The 27,958-nt window shown below is 38.8% G+C and overlaps 1 protein-coding gene across 1 annotated transcript; it reads right to left on the reverse strand.

Moving 5' to 3' along the window:
- Window positions 1-1,355: 1,355 nt before the first annotated feature.
- On the reverse strand, window positions 1,356-27,903 carry Cndp2 (Cytosolic non-specific dipeptidase 2). The gene is made up of 9 exons (XM_090119910.1): window positions 27,484-27,903; window positions 26,966-27,163; window positions 25,582-25,843; window positions 24,085-24,232; window positions 12,811-12,911; window positions 8,882-9,012; window positions 7,889-8,011; window positions 4,773-4,931; window positions 1,356-1,772 (listed from the first exon to the last, which is right to left on the reverse strand). The coding sequence occupies exons 1-9, from the start codon at window positions 27,901-27,903 to the stop codon at window positions 1,722-1,724; spliced, it is 1,593 nt and encodes a 530-aa protein (XP_089976036.1). The 3' UTR covers window positions 1,356-1,721.
- Window positions 27,904-27,958: the final 55 nt, after the last annotated feature.

Consider the following 27,958-nt stretch of genomic DNA (forward strand, 5'->3'; position numbering starts at 1 on the left):
GATGTCAGCAAGCGCGAGGCATGCATGACTTTGAATGTAATTATCAGTTAAAGAAAAGGATTTTTTAATAAATAGATGACTGAATAATAACCCCCATTAAAAACCTTTTTATTCTCATATTTTTGATATCGAATTTATTTTTAAATTCCTAAGAAAAATTAAAAAATATTTTTCTTTGTAATTTTTTACGAACTTAGCATATTTTTAAATTTTTTTAAGATCATTAAATAAATGGCTTATATTATGCTTAAACTACATGCCAAGTTCTAGAGTGGTCATCGCAGAAGTTTCGAAGCTACATGTATTATAATGGCGAAGCGCGGCAATATCCCCATATATCTGCATCCCCACTGCAGAATGTCGCGCTAACCAACTAGGGCTAGTATGGGGATATTGCCGCGTTTCGCAATTATAATACATGTAGCTTCGAAACTTCTGCGATGACCACTCTAGAACTTGGCATGTAGTTTAAGCATAATATAAGCCATTTATTTAATGATCTTAAAAATTTTTTAAAATATGCTAAGTTTGTAAAAAATTACAAAGAAAAATATTTTTTAAAAATATGAGAATAAAAAGGTTTTATAATGTGGGTTATTATTCAGTCATCAATTTATTAAAAAAATCCTTTTTTGAACTGATAATTACATACAAAGTCATGCATGCCTCGCGCTTGCTGACATCTTCAAAGACCTGTATTTTGAAAACTAAGCTTCTAAATGCAAAAATATTTCGTATACATACCGAGGATATAAACAGGTGTAACATACTAAAATATAAACGAAATCGGTAACCTGACCCAAAAATCTGTGTCCGCTTCGCGTGAAATGCCCCCTCTATATGTATATAGCACAGTATATAGGGTGTCCCACTATTGGTATACTAAGCGCGAAGGGACTTTTTTGCATTTGCATAAGGGATAGTTTTGCATACACTGATCACGTAAAAAATACTTAAACCATTAAACCATATTTTAACAACAAAATTACATCACAAAATTTTTGCTAAATTTTTCCTGAAAATCCATGTTTTCTTCTCTAGCTTCGCGCAGCCGGCATATACCACTGCGCTTATGTGAGCATTTTGTCTATGAAAACATAATCTTAAACGATAGGTCACGTACTGGTAGCAAAGTTGGGCGGGTTGCTTGTCAGGGGTGTACACATGAGAGTTTTAAGAATTCAAACATTTGAAAAAAAACTGCGTCTGGAATTTTATAAGTATTTTTTACGTACTCAGCGTATGCAAAACTATAACCTCCTTTGAGCTTAGTATACCAACAGTGGGACACCCTGTATATATATTACTTGAATATATTAACTATGAAAGGAATACGATGAATAAAACACAACATATTAATACAAAACCTTTATTATGCACCATTAGATAAATTCAACTTTATTATGATTGTTTAACAGAATATTATGAACATACAACTAAACTATATTTCATAGTGATATTATGCAAAAAATTAAGACATTAAAAAATAGCGTTCGTGTAAAAGAGTATTACATAGTAATTCCACATTGTACTCAATGACATGGAATGTTTTACTTTTACTTTTTTATATCAAAAATTATAAATTCTAAGGCAGCTTGTGTATGCTTATTTAAAAAAATTAATAAACTCTTGCAGGACCAATCACAATAATTGAAAAAAATACTGATCAATTTTAAATTTCAACTGAAACAGTGGCTGCAATTTTCTGTAGATGTCGCTCCCTATTTAGGTAATTTGCTGACTTCGTACAAATATGCGGCGAATAGTTTTATCTGGAAAAAAACATTACCATTACTAAGTTTGAAAAGCGATCAATCGAATCATAATAATTAAACATATAATTAACTCAATAATATTATATGAGTAAACTGGTTCTCGCGCATGTCAAAACTATTCTGAAATAATAGAACCTCGGATCATAATTCAATTTCGATAAATGGAAAGAGAAATCGTAATATATATTTATGTATGTGTGTATATTATATTCTTTTGACACTTGAATAAAACTTTGGGGGTTGGTCGTTGGCGCAAATTGGCCAACGAACACAGCCACCGGTGGCCAGCGACACTTCTGCTGAGTAGTCGCTACCGGCTACAAAATATATGAAAAGTGGCGGTTGTTGGCCACTAGTGGCTATTGTTGGCCACTAGTGGCTGTGGTCTGTGGCGCATTTGCGTCGAGAGTAAAATTCGTAATCCGCGGATATACATTTAATAAAATAATCGTCTCAGATCTTAAAGTTCTCAGTTCTAATCCACTAACGACAATGGAACGACAAGACAATTCAATTTATAAAAATAATACATACGTTGTTTTCTTGTCCTTGATTTATAAGAGTATTTCATTTGAATCCTATTATTTCATTTCAATACTATTCGTCTATTCAAACGCGATTGATTTGTTAATTTAACTGGATTGCTTGTTATTTTATCGAACTTAAAATACTGAACAGAGAGCGTCATTCACGTCAATCATACTCGTTATAGTGTTTTTTTTTAATCTGTTATATGGTATTATATGTAAAAATAAAGTTATATTTAAAACACTATCGTGAGTTGTTCAATGTTCACGTCAATCGTATTCTTAATATTTATTTTATCCGTTAATCTGATTTAATATTCTGCGAATTCTATCTATTCTGCGACCTTTCTAAGGCTTTCGACTGTGTAGAACATTCCACTCTATTACGGAAACTAAATTTTTATGGTATCAAAGGTTTATCTCGGGACCTCATAGCTTCATATCTTCAGAACAGGGTACAGACCGTTGTTGTTAATGGAGAGAAATCTTGCGGTGCGCCGATTAACATTGGTGTTCCGCAGGGATCTATCTTAGGACCGTTTTTGTTCTTAGTGTATATTAATGACCTACCTTATTATTTGCAGGATATGTGTGAAATAGTACTGTTTGCAGATGATACCTCATTAATATTTAATGTGGATAGATATGACACAAATGTTGACGAAGTAAACTCTGCTCTTTTACGCATATCTAATTGGTTTAATGCTAATAATTTATTATTGAATGCAAAAAAAACAAATTGTGTAGAGTTTATCCTTCCAAATGTAAAAAAGGTCAAAAGGGATATCATTTTAAACGGGGAGGTATTATACCCCGTCGAGTCTACTGTTTTTCTTGGTTTGACACTAGATGAGAAGCTACAATGTGGGACCCATGTTGCCACCACCGCTGCTAAGCTCAGCTCAGCTGCATATGCAGTTCGAAGAATAAGGCATCTCACCGATGAAGATACGGCTAGATTGGTTTATTTTAGTTACTTTCATAGCATTATGTCCTATGGAATTCTACTATGGGGCAGGGCTGCAGATATAGAAACTATATTTATATTACAGAAAAGAGCCATACGCTCTATATATAATTTACGTGCTCGGGACTCACTAAGAGATCTCTTTAAGAATATTGGTATCCTCACTGTACCATCACAGTATATATTTAATAATGTTTTACATGTACACAAAAACGCGGACTTACACACAAAAGTAGGAGATAGACACTGTTATGGCACAAGGAATAGAAATAAAATTGAAATGCCATTTTATAGGTTAGCTAAAGTTAAAAATTCATTTATGGGCCAAGGTATACGTTTTTACAATAGAATTCCTCATAGTATTAAAGAGTTTAGTAGTGTTAAATTTAAAACTTATTTAAAAAATGTATTAGTTCAGAGAGCCTACTACAGCATTAAGGAATATATGGAAGATGAAAATCCATGGAGGGTTGTCGCGTAAGAATAACAGGACAGTTCTTTGGCATATTATGATAATATATAATATTATGTAGTTAGATGTAAGTAACATGTAATGTAAAATTATATTGTATATGGACATGACTTTAAAAGAGCAACTATGGAGTTTCTTGCCGGTTCTTCTCCATAGATACTGCTTTCCGAATCGGTGGTAAATTTAAAGAATGTAATGACGATTCAAAAGTGCTTCTGGAAGAAGTCTAATTGAATAAATAAATGTTTGAGTTTGAGTTTGAATAATATTTCGCTCTTCCGTTTATCAGGACCATTCTCACGCTTACTCTAAAAATTATATGATTTTTAAGGAAGGAGGAAAACTTAAATTTGTAGACCGTATGTTTGTTGGGCTAATTGTTGTTAAAAGTTGGAAAATTTTTAAGTTGAAAATATTTTTTAACGTTTTAGAAATGATAATAACATTATTGAATGTTGTTTAACCACCTTGATTAACAACCACCAACACAGGATCATCCCCTGATAAAGTTACAATTACTTTTGCGCACTTTTATCTCTTTCTTATGTTAGTTAATATTCCTCTTCACTACATAGTATAAAAATAAAAACAAAGTCGCTTTCTCTGTCCCTTTATATGCTTAAATCTTTGAAACTACGCAACGGATTTTGATGCGGTTTTTTTAATAGATAGATTGATTCAAGAGGAAGGTTTTAGTATATAATTTATTAGGTTTTAGACAAAGCGGGCGAAGCCGTGGGCGGGTCGCTAGTTTCCTTATAAATAAATAAACAATCGACGACGCGGTTGGCGCAGTGGTAAATTAACTGCCTACTGAGCCGACGATCCCGGGTTCGATCCCCGGTCAGGGCAAATATTTGTGTGATGAACTCAATTATTTGTTCTTGGGTCTGGGTGTTATTATCTATATATTATGTATTTATTAAATATTATATTTATCGTCGCCTAGTACCCACAACACAAGCCTTAATTGAGCAGCAGAGTAGTAGTAGTAGTAGTAGTAGTAGTATTTATTATTATATCACACTCACCCCCTCTATATAGTTCCTCACGTTGAGCTTCTCGTTCTGCGAATGCGCCATATCGTCACCGGCGCCCATCGGCAGCAGCAGCACGTTCTTACCACTCGCCTCTTGGAGCGTGATTGTAACCGGAATTGAACCACCTTCACGTGACATGTCTGGGTCCGTCTGGAATTTGGAAATAAAGATTTCATCAATTTTGAAGTGAAAACTTCTTTAGCGGCGTTGGGTCTAAAATCTTAAACTCGCGTCAGGACACGTGGCCTGATCGAAAAAGCGTAAGACTTTTTTTTAGCCCTTATATTCCATGCGTAGGACGGATACCATTCCAAAATATCAAACATGCTGAACGTTAATAATCAAGTTTTCACTTCTGCCGGCACTCCCGGAGTGCAACCCGTCTTTTTTTTGGAACTAAGTTCCTTATCGCGCGTTGCGAAAGGGGGCTGGACGGAAAAAATTAAGAAGAAAAGTTGTAACAACACTTTGCTATAGTTGTAAGCCGTGCGGCGTGCGCGTGTTTCTCTGTCTGTCTCTCTCTAACTTAAAACTTCGTTCCATCTACAGCTGATATTTTTTTTAATACTGGATCTATCAGATGATAGTGCTGTAAGCCGAAATACGAGGTTCTAGTTGCTTAGTTCGGCTCAGGTTTTTAAATGTTTTGTGTACATAAACATGAAACAAATGTTAAATACTGCTGAAAGCGGACTTTTATAAAAATGAAGATGAGAAAGTTTTTAAAGAAAAACTCAATCACACGGCGGGATTCGAACCCGCGTCTATCACCATGCTCGGGCAATGCCTATCTCGGCCACCCGTGATCCTGCCAGAGGAAACGAATATATTCCTAAGTACAGTAGACCCGCGGTATTCCGACAATCGATTTGCAAGGCCTTGTCGAAGTATCGAATGTTTTTACGCAAGAGTATCTTATAATTGGACAAATTACGGAACAAATTATAAGATAAGATGTTATAGGTAGTTCTGTTTCAGATGTTATAGATTGTCTAATCTAAAAATGAACGCCCCTCCACTGTGTTTACGCTCACATTCAAAGTACGTGTATAGACGCAATACACACAAATTGGTCTGCCTCATTGGTCGTTCAGTCCTCCAGTCCCGTCCATGCCCGAACGACAGGACCAGTTGGCCAACTAGTGCATAAATGACGCGATGCACGACAGAACGGACGTGTCATTCCTCTCTCCCCGCCATACAATGCTAGGCACCTGAACTGATCGCCCGATTAGTTGACAAATCAGTGCGCGAGTGTCAAAGTTTGCAGTAGAATTGACGCGCGCACACATATAAAGTGGTTCAATAATTATTTGTCCTCACACATTGAAACAATTAAGTTTAGTGGAGGGGCGTTCATTTTTAGATTAGACAATCTCTACCTACTTCTGAAATCATGTTTCATTGTGTATTTTGGAATTAAAACAATATCTTCGAGTAGAGCACAATAGTGGTGGCACTGTGGTATATTTGCATAAACTTGAAAATATACTCGCCATCTTTGAATGCTCCCCCCACTCCCCCATGCAACTATTTCACTGTACGAACTATTGAATCGTAAACAATGGACTATTGTTAATTATTTAAAATAATAATTTAAAAAATATATTTATGAGTTTTCAATCTATAGTGGTTTAAAGTTAACTCAAAAATGGAGCATTTTCGTAAATTTTCTAAAGAATCTTAGAGAAAGTGTAAGAAATGTTATATTATGCTATATATTCGTGATCTACTCAATAAGCTCTTTCATTTGATACCCCACACGGCATGTTTTGGAAATTTTTATTTTTTTCATTGTATGCCATATTTAATTACCGGGGTGGGGGGAGGGGGACCACAAAACTGGTTGGCAACATCTGTCTATAGGATGCCTGGGATCTATACAATATATATCAGAAGTCAGATTTAGGTCCGCTATTTTTGCAAACGAACATCTCCTTGGAGCCTGCTCTACAACCATCTCAACCAATATGAAACATTCTTTCGATGTTTACAATAACGATGGAACGCGGTCCTTGTTGAATTTGATATTTAGTTTTACACCCATGAATGTTATAAAACTTAAATTACAAATACATAGTACTATTTTCTTCAAATAACGCTATAAACGTGTTAATGGAAGTTTCTTGAATAATTTTCCCATTTACTTTAAAATGAATGAACAAAGATTTAGATAAAAAGGAAATTAACCACAAGAAATTAAGTAATTATATTATTTATTCAGTATGTTAATGTCATATGGTCTAACACAAATTGAATATATTCCTATATCTACTGTAAATTGATAGCGGTCAATGACACGAACATGTGTTTTATCTCGGGTAAAATTGTGCAATTATTTACTTTATGATTCATTTTATCAAATCATACTGTTATAATATTAGTACGTACAAACAGAGACAAACATAACATTGTGGAATTTCTTAAAAATATTATATGTATATGTATTTTATTTTATTTATACAATAACAGATAAGGGTTTCATGAAATGGGTTTTCTTTTATATACTACTACTTTTGTATTTGAAATCAAAACGTTTCATCAACGATTTGCGAATACAAAGCCAACAATAAATAAACACAAACAGGACTGCAATTTCCCTAATAGAATCCGTATTTTATCTCTAAGAATGTTAAAACCCGTTTAAAACCAAGTGTTTTAAAAACATAAATCGCGATATTAACTTGTAATTAATTCCTAACATTTTTTACAATTCTTTTATTTAACTTTTAATAGTTATCCTTTTAATATTAAATCTTAAAAGTATAAGTTCTTTATTTTTATGTCAGAGCAAGCCAACCAGCAGGTGGGCACCTGATGTTAAGTGACCACCGCCCATAAAACTTGTAACACTAAAAGTTACATGTGCTTTGTCAGCCTTTTATGGACAAATAAGCTCTTTTCTTGATGGCCCCATTTTCTTGAATTGTAAGTAAAATTATCGGATAATATTAATATTATTCTATACATTTTTTTTAAGTGGAGAAATCCGTGGATTATGTCGATTCTTACCGACTAAAACCCCACTGTGTTCCGTCGAGCCGCTTTAATGATGGGGCCGCGGGTATTGGTTCGAATTGTTCCGCGACAATATTATTATTGTATACCTGGTAAATCATCTTAGTGGCTCTAGCGGCTGCCTGGTAGTGCGGGTGGTCGGGGTTCTCGGTCCACGCGCGGCCGCTCTGCGCCCAGATACGCATCTTGTTCGGCGACCCGTGCTCTGCCCACTGTGGAGGTTAAAAAAGGGAGAAAACATATTAAATTTATTACAAAAAATTCTGTAAAGTCGGTTTACTGACGATAGTTGAACGCGACAACGTCCGATTGTACTTCTTTGTCGCTCGTTCCGCGCTCTCGCTCGCACTTCAAGCCTTACATGGAACGCCTCAGAGCGAGGTAACGCCGCATGAGTCATGTTTTTTCGTGCGTGCAACCGGCTCTATCGAATTATAAGACGTTGTCACGTCAAAAAAAATGTAAAACAGCGTGTAACACACACGTGTCAGAAGTGAAACTTTTTTGGCAAGATTCAAAGATCTTAAAGATTTAAAGTCGTCAGTCAGTGAACGCGCTAATCATTCAATCACACAGCAGATTCAACCAGATAAATGTGACTTATTATCATTTGTGCACAACAGAAGATATTGATTTCCGCGATAAATAATATTATAACTTTGGCACTATGAAATAATATATTATGTACCATGGAATTTAGACTATTATCGCGAACAAGGCCGCGGATTTGTGTCAATACACTATATAATAAATTGACTAGGTATTTAAGTTAAACATTTTTTTATAAGTCTCAATTAAATCGAACCTAAAAAGCCGAGATCAAGGTTGGATCTACACACAAGCCTCACTTAAATATAATTTTAAATTTACTAAATTCGATACAAATCATAAAAATGATCAAACAAAACAAATTATTAAAAACAATTTCAGAGTGAAAAGAGCAAATATATGCGTAGGTCTACCAGAACAACTATAAAATATATGAACTTATGAACATCCATACTCAATGCAAATTAATAAAACATCAAGCTATTCTAGCTAGCTAGCTAGCTATTAACATCTTACAAAATTCAAATACGCACCTTTTTATCAACATAGTCAAATACGAGTTGTTCAATTTCCTTCGGCTCTTGGTTGGGGACTAGACGAATGGAGAATTTTCCAATCACCTTTCCGGGAATCACGGTTTTTGCTCCCGGTTGAAAAGCGGCACCTATACCGAAAATTCCAGAATTGATTACACTTATTAGTTATTATTCATTACAATTTGTAGTATAAAGATAAAATAAATCAAACACGTTTATTATGTTATTTAAAAGGATATTAATATACTTAGTATATCAATTACTACACAGTTATAATAAGCTATCATATGTTTTTTTACAACTGAATGTTACCAGACATCAGTTATAGGTAACCATTAACCTTTTGAACGCCAATGACATCTATAGATGTCATGCGCAATCGTGCCCTGTGCGCCAACGACACCTATACATGCCAAGAAACAGATCATAGATAAATACAAAATAAACATATTAAACCTTTACTTTTACGTGTTTTATTTATACAGTTTATGAACTGAATCCCCAGTTATTACATAATTGTACACAGTAAACAAAATTGCCAAGTAGTTATTCAAATATTTGATGACAAAAAATAACTTAATTAATGGCTAAAAAAGCATGTTCTCTCGCGCCAATGACATGTATACGTGCCTACTAGTGATGTAGTGTAATATTCAAGTAACTTCATTAAAATTTCAGCGAAATTACTCTAATTCGCTTAATTTTTGTAATAACTACAAAAAAAATATATAAGCTTAGTCACTGAGAAAAAAGGTAAATACTACATTCTTTGGTATAATACCATATTGTCTATATTGTGGATATTGTTGATTTGAATATTTTCCTTTTCGCTAATCATGCGCATCCCTAGCACAGTATCGATATGCAATCCCTTCTGCGCCATTGACATGAATAGATGTCGGACTGGTGACGTCGTAAGCGCGTGCCGTGTTGTTAAGTGCGGAAAGTTGTAAAAATATTTTATCGAGTATTGCCGAGAGTGTGAGTGCCTTTATTAGAATATTCTTATGATACAAATTGTCGCTATGTCATATCAAAATATGGTAACCTACATATAATTAGTATTTGTAATAACTCAAGTATTAAACTAAATGATTGGAAAATAAATATGTAGTTTTAGAGCTATTACCGGCGACTGGTCGACAGTGCGTAATAGCTCATAATGCAATTCCCTTTATTTAAAGGTAATAGTTGTTTTGATATTTACAAATAAACACTCCACAATAATACCTATAGTTCATATAAACTTAATAAATAAACTCGATAAGTTATAATAATATACAGCTACACATCCCTAATCAGAAGCGAGAGATTATAAAAAAAAGGATGGTTGCCCGCGCCATTGGCATGTATACATGCCAATGGGGCGTAACTGATAGAGAATAGTGCTGTAACTTGCTGCAATTTTATATGTATTTTTGTATCTCAAAAGGTTGATTTTTTTGTTGATAGTTGCTATTTAATGTGGTCTTAAGTTTTTACAGTAGGAGATGAGGTTAAATAAATATTATTTTTGTGTTATAAGCTGTTTATTCAAATATTCAGACGTGAATTATTATGTTTATCGATAACATTTTGGAATCCCTACTATTTTCAAGGTTATCTCATTGAATTTGTGGCTTGGCGTGGAGGGCACGGCGATGCGTTTTTGCTCTGGCGGTCAAAAGGTTAATAAATTGGTAATGCTAAATGGTTGCCTATTAAAATGGCTCTACTATAAAGAAACAGTTATGTAAGCTTTTTTTATTTGAATCGATTAATTATAAAAAAAATTATAGATATATACAAAACATATATTTTGCTTCATATTTTTCACACATTTTATTTTATTAATTAATTAGCTTAAATAGAATAAATCCAACCACGAATACTAACTTTTAGAAAGAAAGAAAGAAAGAAAGAAAGATATCTATACTAATATTATAAAGAGGAAAAGTTTGTAAGTATGTATGTATGTATGTATGTATGTATGTATGTATGGTTTTCACACAAAAACTACCGGACCGATTTCAAAAATTCTTTCACCATTAGAAAGCTGCATCATTACTGAGCAACATAGGCTATATTGCATTTTCAAAAAAATTAGAGATCCTTACCAAAAATGCAATAATGTAACCCAAGGTGTAAAAAAATCCTCAATAAAACTTCTTTCATCGCGTGCGCTGCGGAATCTATTGAAGATAGACCAAAAAAATGTTCTACGGTATTATAGAATGGATCAATATCTACAAGAAAGTCCGCGATACCATATGTCCATCTTCAGTAGTTATGTTACTACAACAACTTTTTTACGTTTTCAAAGTAAATAGAAGTGCCGACAGTAATCAAACCATGTTATCCATACACATATATTAATCCTTATCCCAATAAATGATGTTTTATTACTGTTTGACTGTTTCAATACCAGCAAAATACTTTTTAAATGAAAAGAATTGGATATTCCATTCAAAAGATATAACGAATTTTAAAAAGTGTCAATCTACAGAAAATAGTAGGTATACTGTTCGAGTTCTACCAATATGCGTCTTGACGGAACACAGTGGGGTTTTGGTCGGTAGGAATCCGACATAACCCACGGCCCCTCCCCCGGAGGCCGTATCTATGAAAGATTTCCCCACTAAAACAAAAAAAAAGGCCGTAATGCGGGACGGGGTAAAGGTGATCTTCATGTGATTAAAAATTAAACCTATAGTCCGGCCCATAGTAGACTTTTCACTGTAACGATATCGCTATCTGGGGATTCTAAAGCCTGTAACACAGTTTTAACTAACACAGGCTTTAATTTCCCCCAAATTATTTTTTTAACTGTATTATTTTGAAACTTTTTCAATAAAGATTTTCTATTTTCTATCTAGATGCGGGTGAAACCGCAGGGCATTGCTAGTACTATTATAAAGGCGAAAGTTTGTAAGTATGGATGTATGGATGTTTGTTACTCTTTCACGTAAAAACTACTGAACCGATTACAATGAAATTTAGCACACATATAGAGGGTAACTTGGATTAACACATAGGATAGGTTTTATCCCCGAAAACCCACGGGAACGGGAACTATGCGGGTTTTCCTTTGAAAACGCGGGCGAAGTCGCGGGCGGAAATCTAGTATAAATATATATTAAATACTAACTTTTACGTGATCATTTACGTACAAAAACATCTTAAACGGCTTACACTTGACGCTTATTGCGAGTAAACAAAAACATTGATAAATTGATATAATGAGTTGATGAGTTAAAATTGATATGTCCATGAAGTTATAATGTACTAGCAATACACGCAACTTCGTCTGCTTTTAAAAGGAATAGTTTTGAAACATTTTTGGTGCTTCACCTTAATTAATCGTATGTTATAGCCTTATAACTTTGCTAAAAAGACTAAAAATGTAGCAGTTTCTGAGACTAACGCATTTAACTGAAAAAAACAAACAAACCATTCAGCTTCATAATTACATAGTATAGGTACACCAAAATTACTGTATAATCATACTGTTTATGTCAACGGTTTATATACTACTATTTGCAAACATGTGTTTATATTGTGTATTGTACTGAAATAAATGTCTCAATAGATTTGTTATTAACGGTGTATTTACATCAAACGAACATAGAGCTAGAGCAAGCATGATTTCATAATATTTTATAAATTAGTGTAAACGAAAACTCGTATTCAGTGTTAAGTATTAGAACATTGCGTAGAATATTTTCGAACGCACTAAGAACAACGAAAGAATGTTCTACGCCTGGTTAATTTATAAGAGTCAATTTCTTTCATAGTGGGGTTAGAAAGAGCATTTGCTCGTTTAATGTAAATGCTCCGTAATTTTTTTTTTATTCTAGATAGGGAAGCGTTTGACCACAATCTTGCCTGATGGAAAGCTAAGATGTGGCCGATTGTCTCTACACTTAAAAACCCTTAAATATGCAAACCTTCAATGCCGTGAAGAGATAGGCTCGGGTACCTCCACCTGTGCATCAGAAGCTGTTCCTTTACACCATTGTGCGCTAATTTGTGGGCCGCAATCGATTGCCTGTAAACATATTTTACATTTTTATCTAAATATTTAAATTGACGAGTCACGAGTTCATAGATAGTGTTCACCATTAGTTAAGGTTTAGGATAATCTCGATTTTATTTTTGGCGACAAATCGTAATAGGTATACTACTAGAAAAAAAATATAAAAAAAAGTTCTAAATCAAATGGAATTACTTATTTCATCCATGTTATCAAGACATATAAAATTAGAATAAAAAAAAAATTAAGACATTTTTTTTTTAATTAAGAAAAGTATTGAGTATTGTATCAAGATGTCTTAATTACTTTTATTTTTTTATTTAAATTTTAATTTTAAAAGTACAACAGGCAGCTTATCAACAGAAAGTACATTCACTGATAATGTAATATCACACAGAGTCCTTATATGTTGCATAATTTAATGTCAATTACATTATTATCAACATGTTAACATTCATTTATTAATACATTGATAAGTATGTTGCTCAAATATCAAATTGTTAGTATGAATTATCCTGAAAGTGTACCACCAATTTACATAACTTACAACAAACAATAACATTTTAAAAGTGATGTACACTTAAAATTATTTTAATTATAGCATTAAAATTTAAATATCCCCCGACCCAATGTTTTGTGAGACTTCTCTTCTATCTTGAATTTAACATTGTGTACAGTATTTTACTAGTGCAGTTGTATTGTACTATGTACTTATTTACTCTTTGATATTGCGGGAGTTGTGAAATAAGGAAGTTAGCTCAGGGGACCAGATCCCCTCATCAACCACAAAAGAAAAGAACTCATGATATTCAACGACTGAACAAATTTTGATTAAAAATTATCTATGACACAAAAAATAAAAGAAAATCGGTGCATCCGTTTGGGAGCTATCATACCAGAGACATAGTCAGACGCGTTTTAAATTATAAAGCCCCTCGGTTTTAGCGTTATTTTATTTTGCAATGCCTTGGTGGTAATGAAACACTTTTCTAGACTGTAGGGTGTATAATAATGTATTCAACTGCTATTACAAGTGCGCAACTCCTCTTAAACTGTAGAACCTTAGGACTATATAGTATGACGCACACATACAAAACATACATGATACGTTACACACTACATCTCCCCTCATAGAAAGTAATAAAAAAAATAGTAATTAACATTTTTTTTTTTAGCTGAATATAATGCAAATTTTTTCTTCGTTTTTGGTTACATATCTTAATACCTATCATATAAACGAGTAAATAAAATCAAAATTAAAATTAAAACAATAGCATGGATTTATTATTAATTACTTATTTTTAAAACCCCAAAAAAGAACATTCTACACGCTTACACATTGGCTTACACACTACATAGTAACTAATACTAATAGATTAAAGAAAATAATTTTAATTAACTTCTCATGTACGAAAATAATGTAAAAATTATACAATATTAGAAAATATTTTATCGTCATATCCGTATTTAAAAATGTCACAGTCCGTAATTAATTAATAGTCATATCCGAGTAAAATAATAATTATCTTTCAATAAATCTTACAATATATCCTCATAGAATACGTTTATTTATGTGCTTACAGTTTACACATCATACTTAGAAACGACATAATATTCATTATCTGTATTCAATTTTTTTCATATATTTTATTCTTTATGTACTTCCTCATACGTACAACAATATCAAGATACACAATTTCATTTAGGGTAATCGTCCCTCATAATTATAATTAATAACACCGTCGTGTCTTATATTATTCATCTTATTATATTCAATAATTCAAGATACAAGAAATATATTTATTTATTTATTATAACTGTTGTGGACTGTATAATTTTTGGGGTTCGTCTTCGAAATAAAACCCTTCCTTCGACATACATAAGTACATATATTTTCTCTTTACAATTACAATTCCTAATCACTATTACTTATTAACTACTTGTCTGTAATAAGCACTTGCTCGAACTGAATTCCATTTGAAAATTCGGGCTATTTATATGCGTCGCCGGCGGGGAGATTCAAAGCGGCCGCCCGGCGGCGAGGCACAAAGCGGCGGCGGCATCCAAAAGGCGGCGAGACTCAAAGCGGCGGCGGCATCCAAAAGCGGCGGCGAGACTCAAAGCGGCGGCGGCTGTCTTGCATGTGCCGCCTAGGCCACGCCTCCTCCACGTGTAAACGCAATGCACGTGGCGTACTGAGTACAGCGCGATAGGCGAAACCGCGGTGCGCCTCGTCGAAACCGCGGTGCGCCTCTCTTCCACGTGCAGCGTTAATATTCCGCCTCATACACGTGGAGCCGCTGCGCGGGGAGCCCCGTTACCGCCTGCGTGTGCTCGTCCTTTACAGTCCTCCCCCCGGCGTAGCTTGCGTAGCCTCCTTCATCACGACGAGCTTGCTGACGGGGCGTCTGAAGATCCCGCTCTTGGTCTTCACTTCGGCTACCCGCACAGCGTCGTCCGGCCCGGCGTGAACGCGCACCACGACCCCCATGGGCCATGTGTTGCGCGGCAAGACGTGGTCCACGATAATGACCACGTCACCTTCCTCGAGGCGTCGCGTGTCCTTTCGCGCCTCCCCCCGTGGCACGAGCGTCGGTAGGTACTCCTTGATCCATCGGCGCCAGAAGTGGTCGGCGAGTGCCTGGCTGGCGCGCCAGGTCCGTCGGTCTGCTTCGTCGCACGGCCCCGTCGTCGGCAGTCCCGTTGAGGAGCCCAACAGGAAGTGGTTGGGCGTGAGGGCTTCGGGGTCGTCTGGGCTCACGCTCACGTGAGTCAGCGGCCTCGCGTTCACCGCGAACTCCGCCTCGGTGAGTAGAGTCCGCAGCACCTCTTCTGGCGGCGCCTTCTCCCGTAGTGTCGCGCCGAGCGCGGTTTTCACCGACCGCACCAGCCGCTCCCATGCACCGCCTTGATGCGGCGCACCCGGCGGTATGTAGCGCCACTCCATCCGGTGGCGCAGCGCTTCTTCTTGTAGCGCCGGCGCCCACTCGTTGTACGCCTTCTTCAGTTCTTGATCGGCGCCCCTGAAGTTTGTACCGTTGTCTGAGTACATCAGACGAGGCCACCCTCTGCGAGCTGCCATCCTTCTCAGCGCCATGATGGCTGAGTCCGTTGACAGAGATGCGACGAGCTCCAGGTGCACGGCTCGCGATGTCAGGCATGTGAACAGCGCGCCCCATCTCTTCTCTCTTCTTCGTCCGATCTTGACCATCATTGGCCCGAAGTAGTCGACCCCGCAGTTGGTAAAGGGTCGATGGAACGGGTCGAGGCGAGCGCGCGGCAAGTCCCCTTTGGCTGGGACCTGCGGCATTGCTCGGCGTACTCGGCACAGCGCGCAGTTCTTCTCCACAGCGCGCACTGTAGGCCGCAGGTGGATGACCCAGTAGCGCTGTCTCAGGTCGTTGGTGACGCGCTCGCGGTTGGCGTGTCCGGTGGCACAATGTTCCTGTAACACTATTAGTCTGGTTATTCTGTGCCGGCCGTCGAGGATTACCGGCTTCTTCATTGTGTCGGGTGCCGTGGCTGCGTTTATGCGGCCCCTTACTCTCAGCACGCCGTCTTCCATTACCGGGTCCAATTTGTACAGTCTACTGGATCTGCTGATGGGGCGCGCGTCCTTGATTCGCTTTATGTCTTCTCCAAAGCTGTCGTTCTGTGCGCGCTGCACCAGCAGTCGTTCGGCTTGCTCCAGGTGGCGACATTCTAGTCTCGTCGCCGTGTGTCTGATGCGTATGTCGATGAATGCGAGCACCCTTGCTGTTGCTCCCACCAGTGTGCGGAATTTGGAGAAGCGCTCTGGATCCGGCAGCCATTCCATCTTCCGTGGCAGCTCGCTTACATGCAGTACATCAGCCTCGTCCGTTGTTTCTCGAAGTTCCTTCTCCGTGGGCCACTGGTTCTCCGTCTTTGTCAGGAATTCTGGACCCTGGAACCATCGATCATGTCCCGTGGTGAAACTTAGGCGGGTGGCGTCGTCGGCAACGTTTTCATGAGTCGGCAGCCACCGCCACTCTTCCCTTTGTGTTAGTTCTCCAATCTCACCTAGGCGATGCGCGACGAACGGCGTGTATCTCTTTGCATCGTTGCGCACCCAGTGCACCACCGTCGATGAGTCTGTCCAAAACCAAGTACGAGATATGTCATACCTGTGCTCTCTTCTTATCTGATCGGCGAGTCTGGCGCCGATCACCGCCGCCTGCAGCTCTAGGCGCGGGATTGTCTGCGCGCGCCGTGGTGCCACCTTTGCTTTCGCCGAGACGAGTTTCACTTGTATGCTGCCGTCCGTTCGCCGCATACGCCAGTACGCCACGGCTGCATACGCTTGTTCACTGGCGTCGCATAGCACGTGCAGCTCGATGTCTTCGACGTTGTCCGTTGCGTAGCATCGCGGCAAACGTAGCGCGCCGACCGCTTCCAGCTGCGCCAGCCAGCCCGCAAACTGTTCGCCCTCTTCTTCAGGTATTGGTTCGTCCCATGAAATTTGGAGGCGCCACAGGCTCTGCAATATGATTTTAGCACGGATGGTGAAATAACTTAAGAGGCCTAGTGGGTCATAAATTGACATTACCGCACTTAATGCTTCGCGCTTGGTTGGCGGGCGCTTGCGATCTCGCACCTCCACCGGTACCCTGTTCATCGCTGTGTTGAATCCTAGCGCGTCTTGCTCGGCGTCCCAAATTAGCCCGAGGATCTTCGGGGCTGGCTGCGCTCCTCCCAGCTGCGTTGGTGTGCTGGCGTGCAGTTCTCGTGGCACGTCCCTCAGCACGCTCCTATCGCTGGCGTTCCATCCTCGTAGCTTGAAGCCTGCCGCCGCGTGCACCGTCCGTATTTCTTCGATTGCTTGTCTGGCTTCCTCCGCGTCGGCGTAGCTCACCACCAGATCGTCCATGTAGTGGCTCTTCGTTATCGCTTCCAACGCCATTGGATATTGTTCTGCGTGCTGCTGCGCATTATGATTACGGATGTAATGCGCCATAAACGGAGAGCTCGCTGCGCCGAATATCATGGACGTCATCTTGTAGTGCTGTGGCGGCGTGTCGCGTCGGCTCCCCCTCCATAAAAACTGCTGCGCTGGCTGGTCTTCGGGTCTTATTTTTACTTGTAGGAACATCTCCTCTATATCTGCCGTGACTGCCACTGCCTTTTCCCTGAATCGAAATAATATACCCGGCAGTGATAGTAGCAAGTCTGGGCCCTCAAGCAGTTCGTCATTTAAACAAGTCCCGTGGCTTTTGGCTGCCGCATCGAAAACCAATCGCTGCTTCCCTGGCTTGTTGGGATTGGTCACAGCGAAATGCGGCAGGTACCAGCACACGCTGCTCTCGCCTTCACTGCCGTCGCATGGAACCGCATACCTTTTCTCAAATAAGTTGTTCATCTGCTTGGTGTACTCGGCTGCGAATTCCGGCGCGGCGTCCATCTTGGCTTCAATCTTCAGAAGTCTCCGCAGCGCGGCATTGTAGCTCGGCGGCATGCGGACATTATCCCTCTTCCATGGCAGGCCGATTTCATACCCGCCCGGCGTCTTCTTCGTAGTCATCTCGACGATTGACGTTGCTCGTCGGTCGGCTTCACCTATGCGCGGTCTACTGGCTATGTTCAATGATTCTATCTTGAAGTGTTCTTCCACCAGGTTGTGTAGCCGTAGGTCCGCTTGCTGCTGTTCTCGGACGTGAAGCACGCAGTCCCTTTCGACGATCATTCGACGCGGCGTTGTCCCATGTATCACCCAGCCGAGATTTGTCTTGGAGGCGGCAGGTTCGTCGGCGCCGCCCGTCCGAAGTTCTCTTGTCACGATATGCTCCCAGTGGTCGGTACCCACCAGGACACCCGCGCGTGCTTGTTCGTAACATACCTCATGTTCCGGTATGTCGCGCAGGTGTCTGTACCGAAGCAGGGAACCCGGGATGGACTGCTGATGCAACTGTAGCTTCTTCATTGTGCGGGCGCGCAGGTCGTGTAGTGTCCCGTCGCTCTGCCCCCGCAGCTGCACCGTCACCAGTCGACTTCCTTCTTCAATCTGCTCCATGTTCGCCCCGTGGATGCGGAGCGGCGTGGCGGGACCTTCGGCGCCGATCTGTCGCGCCAGGTCCTCATCAATGAGGGTGATGGTGGAGCCCTCATCGAGCAGTGCGTGCGTCGATACCTCCCCCCGTGGGCCGACGACGGTAACTGGACACATCTTCAGCAGGACGGCGCGGGGCGGTGCGGTTGCGCGGTCAGCAACCGCCATGACGGTTTCTTCGGTCGACGCAGCAGGCTCTTCTCTTCTTACGTCGTGCAGTGATGAATGATGCGGGCGGCGGCACTGGTTCACGCCGCATGGTTTCGCTCGACAGTAAATGCGCCGATGTCTCTTCGTGGCGCACTTGAAGCAGGCGCCCTTTTCCCTCACCAGCGCCCACCGCTCATCCACCATGGTGTGGTCGCGCCCGCAGCATAGGCAGAAGTCTTCTTTCTTCTCTTCTTTCTTCTCTTCTTTCTTCTCTTCTTTCTTCTCCTCTTCCTCACCACTGCTGGAAACTATGGCGTATACTGCCGACTTCCTTCTTGGTGGAGCAGGTCGCGCTGCCGTTGCTGCCGCTGCTGCCGTGGTGTCTCTGCGCGCTGGCGCAGTGCTGCTCGTCGGCGCGTATGTGTAGCGGAGCGCCTGGTCCGCCTCTCTCATCAGGAAGCGGGACAGCACCACAATTTCCGGATCTGCCGTACCTTCCTGTGAATATGCATAGTCGCACCATCTGGACCGCAGGTGCGGACTTAGTTTGTCCAATATCTCCCTTGCAAGCATAGGATTGTATAAATACCCTTTCCTATCTATGGTTTGAAGTATGCATACCACGTTCTGTACCTTCACAGCGAAGCTGTTGATGTCCTTGGCCGCTGCTCCAGGTCGCGGCAGCTTCCTCAGGTCCTCCATGGCCCTGTCGATAATTATCTCGGGCCTCCCGAAGCACTGCTCCAAGGTTTTCATGACTGCTTCAGGTGATGAAGCAGTGTGAAGCAGCGCTGCCACGGCGTCCCTTGCTTCCCCCTTCAGGCATGTACGCAGCCGCTGGATGTTTTCTGCGTCGGACACTTGGTACATGCTGCTTGTGTCCCGGTAGGCTGCTCGGAACGGCAGCCACTCTTCGATCGCACCTGAAAATATAGGAAGGTCCGCGTGGCGTAGGCGCGGTCGCGCCATCTTCTCTAGGGACGCCGCTAGCTGCTCTATTCCTGTTCGTCTGGTCGGCGTCGGCGATCTTCCTCTTCTTAGTTCGGATCGCTGGTGTCTGTCATCCTTCGGCACAGGATGTGACTGGAGCCACTCGTCCACCTTGTTTCGTTCTTCTGTCGCGGTGACGATATCTTCCGGCAGGCCCTCGTCTTCCTGTATGGCGGACACCTCGAACTGTAAGCGTTTATTTATTAGTTCTTTCTCAATTTGTAGTTCTTTTCTCTGGATAGTGGCGAGTCGCTCTGCCGCTTCTAATTCCGCCGCCTTAATCCGCCGCGCCGTACTCGCCGACGACCGCACCGATCTAGCGGATCTCGCTGGCGAATGCCGTCGCGGTTGCGGCGGGATCTCCATTGTTTCTGTGGCTGACGTCAAGCGTGCGTCAGATGGCGATGCTAACGGGTCCAGCACCAGCCGCCGCATTCGTTCTTGCCGCACACGCTCCGTCTCCTGGCTCCGGTCTTCAACTTCCACAGCGTCACCCTGGCTGCGGGTTACCACCATGCCTAAAGAGGTGACGCACCGCAGGCTTATACTGGCAGACTCGTTCCGCTGACCAGCACCCCTGATTCCCGGCGCGTACCACTAGGTCACCACTGGCGGCCCGTGTCTGCCCGTAAAAAACCTTATGACTCACCTTATTGGACTAGTACCAACAGCGCGGCCCCGTCGGTAGGTACCTGACTCGCCTGGTGACGATCAAAAACACCAGCAGGCTAGTACCAACGTTACCGGTTTGCCGATATTCGTCCCTCGAAGGTGAGCTCGTTGCCGATGCGTACCTCTCTTCGGCAGGATCTGGTCTTCCACGTGCAGCGTTTCTTCCTTGAAGTATCCGGTGCTCGTTGGATCACACGTTGTTATCCGGCGATCGTAGGGCCACACGTTGTTATCCGGCGATCGAAGGACCACACGTTGTTGTGGACTGTATAATTTTTGGGGTTCGTCTTCGAAATAAAACCCTTCCTTCGACATACATAAGTACATATATTTTCTCTTTACAATTACAATTCCTAATCACTATTACTTATTAACTACTTGTCTGTAATAAGCACTTGCTCGAACTGAATTCCATTTGAAAATTCGGGCTATTTATATGCGTCGCCGGCGGGGAGATTCAAAGCGGCCGCCCGGCGGCGAGGCACAAAGCGGCGGCGGCATCCAAAAGGCGGCGAGACTCAAAGCGGCGGCGGCATCCAAAAGCGGCGGCGAGACTCAAAGCGGCGGCGGCTGTCTTGCATGTGCCGCCTAGGCCACGCCTCCTCCACGTGTAAACGCAATGCACGTGGCGTACTGAGTACAGCGCGATAGGCGAAACCGCGGTGCGCCTCGTCGAAACCGCGGTGCGCCTCTCTTCCACGTGCAGCGTTAATATTCCGCCTCATACACGTGGAGCCGCTGCGCGGGGAGCCCCGTTACCGCCTGCGTGTGCTCGTCCTTTACAATAACATTAACATTAATTCAGGCAGTTCTTTTAACACATCATTATATTATCATATATTTTATACCTTTATTCATACCATGTGTCCAAGTTATCTTCACGAGTGGTAGCTCGACCTAATCATGATCAGAATTAACAAGGATTCCGTGCCTGTCATGTATCCTGGTGTACCTTGTTTCTAACAATCATATCATTTCACTTTTCAATTGTATTTGTAGCTCTCAGGCTTGCATATTAATTTATTTTTATTTTTCATACAATATTAATTCTTATTTCTTCAAGTAATTAAATGACATTATTAAATTTTTGATAGGAATATAAAAGAAAAACTTAGGTGATCAAGCTAAGATTCCATCTATATCCTAACAAAAAAAAACAATCTGAGTAATTTTTTTTGTATTCATACAACGACCAATATTTACTTTTTCTCTTCGTCTATTCTTCACAAATATCATAAGATATTTATCACGGTAATTCATTTAATCAAATAAGAATATACTTTTACTTTAGTCTCTTTAAATCATGTTTTAAATATTGAAATATAAGTTTCATTACAATCATTATTTATGAAATTAGTGTGACCCTCCGAATCCAAAATGTTAATTAAAAAAAAATTAAAGTTTCACACTCAATTGAATTGACAAGATCGTATTTCATTACGAACATTTTATAAAATGCACAGAACGATGCATTGTGACTACCTAGTTACCTACATGGTAGCACGAAATATGAGACGAAATTACAGACGCTGCATACCATTTCCCTATTTGGTAGCGCTTTATAAAACAAACAATGAACTAATAGAATTATCTGTTACTAAGTACTTTGATTATACATAGCTATAATTATATATTTATGTATAATAAATATAACATAATAATGGTTTTTGACAAAAAAAAAAAAAAAATCTTTGAACTAAAATAATTAGTTACCTTACATTAATGTAACATACACTGCTTGAACTTTAAATTTCACTTTTAGTTTTTTTTTCACGAAATTAAACTTTTATTCCGTCGTCACTCTTGAATTTCGGGACATTCGGGATTCTGGTCAATTTGGGAAAACGTCTGCTATTCACACTGGCTGATCTCCCGGCTCCAGCTGCATCCTTCCAAATCTCCAATTTTATTTCACAATTTTCATAAATAGATGATATTCCAAATTTCCATAGTTTTTTTTTTGTTTTAAAAAAAAAAACTTTCTTCGTCAAATAAATTCTGTTCTTAATTCCATATTCACGTTCGTCGATTTTTTTATTATATTGATAAATTTTCTATCCGGTACATTGCGATTTGCGAATACGCATAAAAATTATTTGTTTAAATTTTAACTTTTAAAATATTATTTTTCAAAAATGATCCATAGCTCAGTACTGCCGCGAGGCAGCACTGGCAGGGTCGCCATGCAATGCTTTTGGTATTAATGAAACACTTTAGTAGACTGTAGGCTTTATAATACTGTATTCAACTCCTGTTACAACTGCACAACTGCTCTTAAACGGACTATATAGTATGACGCACACATACAAAACATACATGATACGTTACACACTACAATTTAATGTTAATCTGCCGTTAACCACATGAATGTTACGACAGCCGCAAAGTGCCATTATTTTATGGAATTATCCGAGTATTCATTTTAAAACCACATTTATTTTTAATTCTATATAAAAATCTTCGCACGGCTAATAGCTTTCGTAGAATATAAATACTTATAGAAAATAATCAAATAAGTATATGTTTTTTCATCCATCATCAATAGAAAAAACATGGCTTTCATTATATTTATTATGAGGAATTACTTAACGGTATAAATGACAAAAAAAAAACACTAATGCGCGTTGAAATTAAAAACAACATATTAACTGTGATTTAAACCAATTTTGGTTTTGCATAAATATAATGCACTTTCCGCATACAGTTTCGAGAAATAAATTTAGAAATTATTTTGCTCTAAGCAGTACTTGGAAAATAATGGTTTGCCATCAATAACTTTTAAAACATATGTTTAAAGTACAATGATGAATGAATTGTATAAAAAAAATATAACAGGTGAACGTACACAGAGCTAGCGAGCAAGAGCAACTTGGGCTAGTAAGAAAGTGCGCGCACGTAGCGACGCAACTCCCCATAGTTGATGGGAGAGACAAAATAGTTGCGGAGACAAAAGTTGCTCTTGCGCGCTAGCTCTTATTCGGAAAGAACTCGTCGAACGAAACGAACTTTAGAATTCTTTACATGAAATCTTGAAACCTCGCACATTTGCCCGCGAACCTGCTAGAAAATTAGAACCCCAAAATGCTAGATTAATTTGGATGACGTCATCACATTCGGCGCCGCTGGTGAATTTTCAACCGACTTCAATAAATGGAGGAGGTCCACAGTATTGTTTTTTTCTTTATTTTATTGGCCCTAACTTTGGTCTGAGTGAACCGATTTTAAAGATTGTTTTATTTTAAACCTGATCGATCCTATTTATCTGCTATTTTACTAGGGATGTATTCAGTATAACAAAGAACAATGACATACCTGTAAGCTTCAGGGTCAAAATCGATAGTATCATATAACTTCTTTTCATTTTCCGTTAAGGGCGCTACAGAGTCATAAACACCTGTAACTTGAATCTTTCCATTCTTATCCACTAGTGTGTTCATCAAATAAATCAAATCCGTCATTGCTGCAAAATACAAAATAAAAATACATAAAATGGAAATGAAAATAATTATTTATATTAAAACAATATTACATTCGTTTTTGGATTTTATTTAAAAGAGCAACTATGGAGTTTCTTGCTGGTTCTTCTTCATAGATACTGCTTTCCGAATCGGTGGTAAATGGTAAGAATATGTTATAACAATTCAAAAGTGCTTCTAGAAGAAGTGTAATGTAAAAAAAGTGTGTGAATAAATAAATATTAGAGGTTCATTTTTTTTTTCTCTGACTATGTTGTACAGCAAATCAAAAATAGTCATAAACTTTTAGTTAAACATGCTATTTATTATTAACCTTTAAATTACATAAACATAAAAGCAAGCAGTTTACCATGACAACTGTTTAAATTGAGGCTATGCTGAATAAATATTCAAAAAACATTAAACAACATAGGCATGTTAATGGTTAAATGGAATAACTATATTCAATTAGTGTGAATAAAATAATAGTAATTATAACTTTATTATAAAGCTATTGCATAGCTTCTATGGCGGGCCTTGAGCGCGGGGACCGAATCTAGAAATTCCGTAACGAAAAAACCTCACGCTCCCCACTCCGACGGGCTCGGAGGTGTGGCTTGAAGGCATAGAATGCAATAGCTTTACTGCGGGAGTCCCCGAGTGCCACACGTATTTTTTTTTATTTATTTGCAGTTAATCTTTCAACTATAGTCCGTTCGCGTTAAGAAAATAGTGAGTCATCAGTGCAACTACAGGATGAGGGTGTATTCACAGTGGAGAAAAAGTACAAACATTTTTTTAAACATTAAATTATTATTAATGGAAAAAAAATGTCTTAAAATTACTTAAATCACTATTCAGTATCGCTAGATTCTTCAGTTACATTTATTATGAAAGAATTTTGTTCTGCGTGTTCCATCAAATCACACAATTTAAAGTACTTATAAACATTGTAAATTATGCGTCTCTCTCCGCTATGGATTATTGATGCACTTTTATTCTTTCGAATTGGTGAAGTATTCATTTTCAAAATTTATTGTTGAACGAGTCACGCAAAATACACAACCGTTTTGTTCGAAGGGCATATTTCAACTGGTCACTGTGAACTCGACTTTCTAATTTGGGGCGTGGCCAGGCCGGCGGACAACGATGACTCACTATTTTCTTAACGCGAACGGACTATAGTCTATTGTATAGGTTTTTCATTTACATACATAGATGGAAAATCAATCATGATATAGGTATCAAGGAAATAGAATTTCATTCATTTAAATATGTATATAGAAGATATATTATGAAAAAAGGTAACAGAGATAGAATTTTATATTCAAAAAATATACCACCATAAGTTTACCTTCATGCACAGTTCCACCATAGACACCGCTATGTAAATCCATTTTCGCACACTCTACCTCCAAGAAGTAATAGCTGATTCCTCTCAACCCATATGTAATGCATGGTTTAGTTGTTCCTAGCCAGTAGTTATCGGAAATGCAAACATAGTCAACTGTATCGAAGAACCCTTCAGGTTTCAATTTTGTCATTAGAAGCTCATCCAATCCTTCCGAACCAGACTCTTCCATGCATTCAAAGATAAATTTCAGATTTACTGGCAGCTGTAAAAAATAGCTTTATTTATCTAAGCCTAATATGATTTATAATGCCAGAGTTAAGTAAGTGAAAATAGTATTACTATAGTAGTGAGTTTTTAATTTTTATTGTGGAATGAAAATTTTTGAATGAATTTTTTGCTAATCTGGCAAACCATAGATCATCATCATCATCCGATAAAAATACCTTATACATATTAATTTTCATTAATAATTGTACCTAAGCAAAACTTGTATCAAACATTTTTATAATGCTTGATAAGTGTTTTGTGGTTTTACAAATGTTTTTTTTTATTATGTTTGTGGTTGATTTTTCAATTTTCAACCCAAGAAATCCACCTGAATAGCCACATAATCTTATCTTAATCTTAATACTATTATAAAGGCGAAAGTTTGTAAGGATGTATGGATGTATGGATGTATGGATGTTTGTTACTCTTTCACGTAAAAACTACTGAACCGATTACAATGAAATTTAGCACACATATAGAGGGTAACTTGGATTAACACATAGGATAGGTTTTATCCCGAAAATCCCACGGGAACGGGAACTATGCGGATTTTCCTTTAAAAACGCGAGCGAAGCCGCGGGCGGAAATCTAGTACAACATAATTCAATCATACATTTAACAATGCATCATAATTCTAGATTTTAATTACATGAACAGAGATTAAAACATAATAATATCCACAAATGGTAACAATTTGTTATCATTAAATTATGATAGTCTTGATAATGGTACAAAAATTTGTAATGAATTTATTGTTATCTTATTATCATAGAATATTTTTTATCAATTTGCTTCTTGACTTATTTTTTGCATATTATTACATTACTCTTCATCACTGTTATATGAATTTGTTTACTTGTACTGAAAGCTTTCTAGTAGTAATTACTAATTAGTATCACTACATAGTATAAAACAAAGTCGCTTTCTCTGTCCCTATATCCCTTTGTATGCTTAAATCTTTAAATTACGCAACGGATTTTGATGCGGTTTTTGTAATAGAGTGATTCAAGAGGAAGGTTTATAATTTATTCTGTTTTATACAAAGCGGGCGAAGCCGCGGGCGGTAAGCTAGTTAATGAAAAAACTTTTACACAAAATATTGAAATAAAATAGTTACCTCTTCACCAACACCCTTGTAAGCATTAATGGCATGAAGCCATCCCAACACTGGTCCCTTGTCATCAGTTGAACCTCTACCATACAGTTTGTCATTGCGCTCAACTAGTTCAAAGGGCTCTGACTCCCAGCCATCAGACATTAAAGCTGGTTGTACATCCAAATGCCCATAAATACAGATGGTGTTCTTACTGAGGTCCTAGTAATATAACATTTCATTAGAGCACACTATGTTTATGCTAAATTAAGTGTTTCTTACACATTATATTAATCCATCCAATCTAATTTTCAGTTTGTCTATAAAAAGGGGATTTTTAGTAGGTGTGGATTTCATTTGATTTGATTTTTTTATACCTATTTTTATTTTTACAGTGCTCGAATTAAATAAATTATTGTAGGTACTTCATAAATCACAAAGGACCTGAATGTCATACTTTTAAAAGAAATATGTTCCCAATTTATTACAATTTTAAAAATTCATAATTAAATGTTTTTTGTATGAAATAAATAAAAACTTACATTGCCCAAAGTACCAATCAGGACAGGCGGCAATTTAACTTCCCTTCCATCAATTGTTTGATATCCAACGTCTCGCAGTTCGGTACTCGCTCCAACCTCCTTCAATTTTTCCCTTGTCCAATTAACCATTCGAACACAGTCATCGCGGTATTTTACATCACATGATACAGACGGAATTGCTACAGCTTCTTTTAAAAGGTTCTTATAAGAATCGACATTCTGGTCAACATACTTAAAAATCTGTGGTAATACTTTCTCTGAAGGCATCTTCTTGGTTACCTCCTGATGAGTTACTGAATAAAATTTATAATAGGGGCGTAATTTATAAGTCAATACGGGGCGCTTTATCACCGGCAAATTCGAAACTGTACAACAAACACGCAGCACTTGGCGTAATATAGACATTGCATTATTTTGCATTCCAGTCACTAGTGATGGGAAATAAATAACCGAATAACGTCGATAGTGAAACGTG

Source organism: Colias eurytheme, chromosome 3 (genome assembly GCF_061535395.1).
Source record: "Colias eurytheme isolate Ceu_HAF_F1 chromosome 3, ilColEury1 Martin Lab GWU primary, whole genome shotgun sequence".
Taxonomy (NCBI): Eukaryota; Metazoa; Arthropoda; class Insecta; order Lepidoptera; family Pieridae; genus Colias; species Colias eurytheme.

Excerpts from the sequence above, each read along its gene's own strand:
- Cndp2 (XM_090119910.1), bottom strand. The coding sequence starts at position 27,903 with ATGCAAAATAATGCAATGTCTATATTACGCCAAGTGCTGCGTGTTTGT. Across the intron at positions 12,912-24,084 it reads TTTGACCCTGAAGCTTACAG|GCAATCGATTGCGGCCCACA; the intron begins GTATGTCATTGT and ends ATATGTTTACAG. Across the intron at positions 4,932-7,888 it reads CCACTAAGATGATTTACCAG|ACGGACCCAGACATGTCACG; the intron begins GTATACAATAAT and ends TCCAAATTCCAG.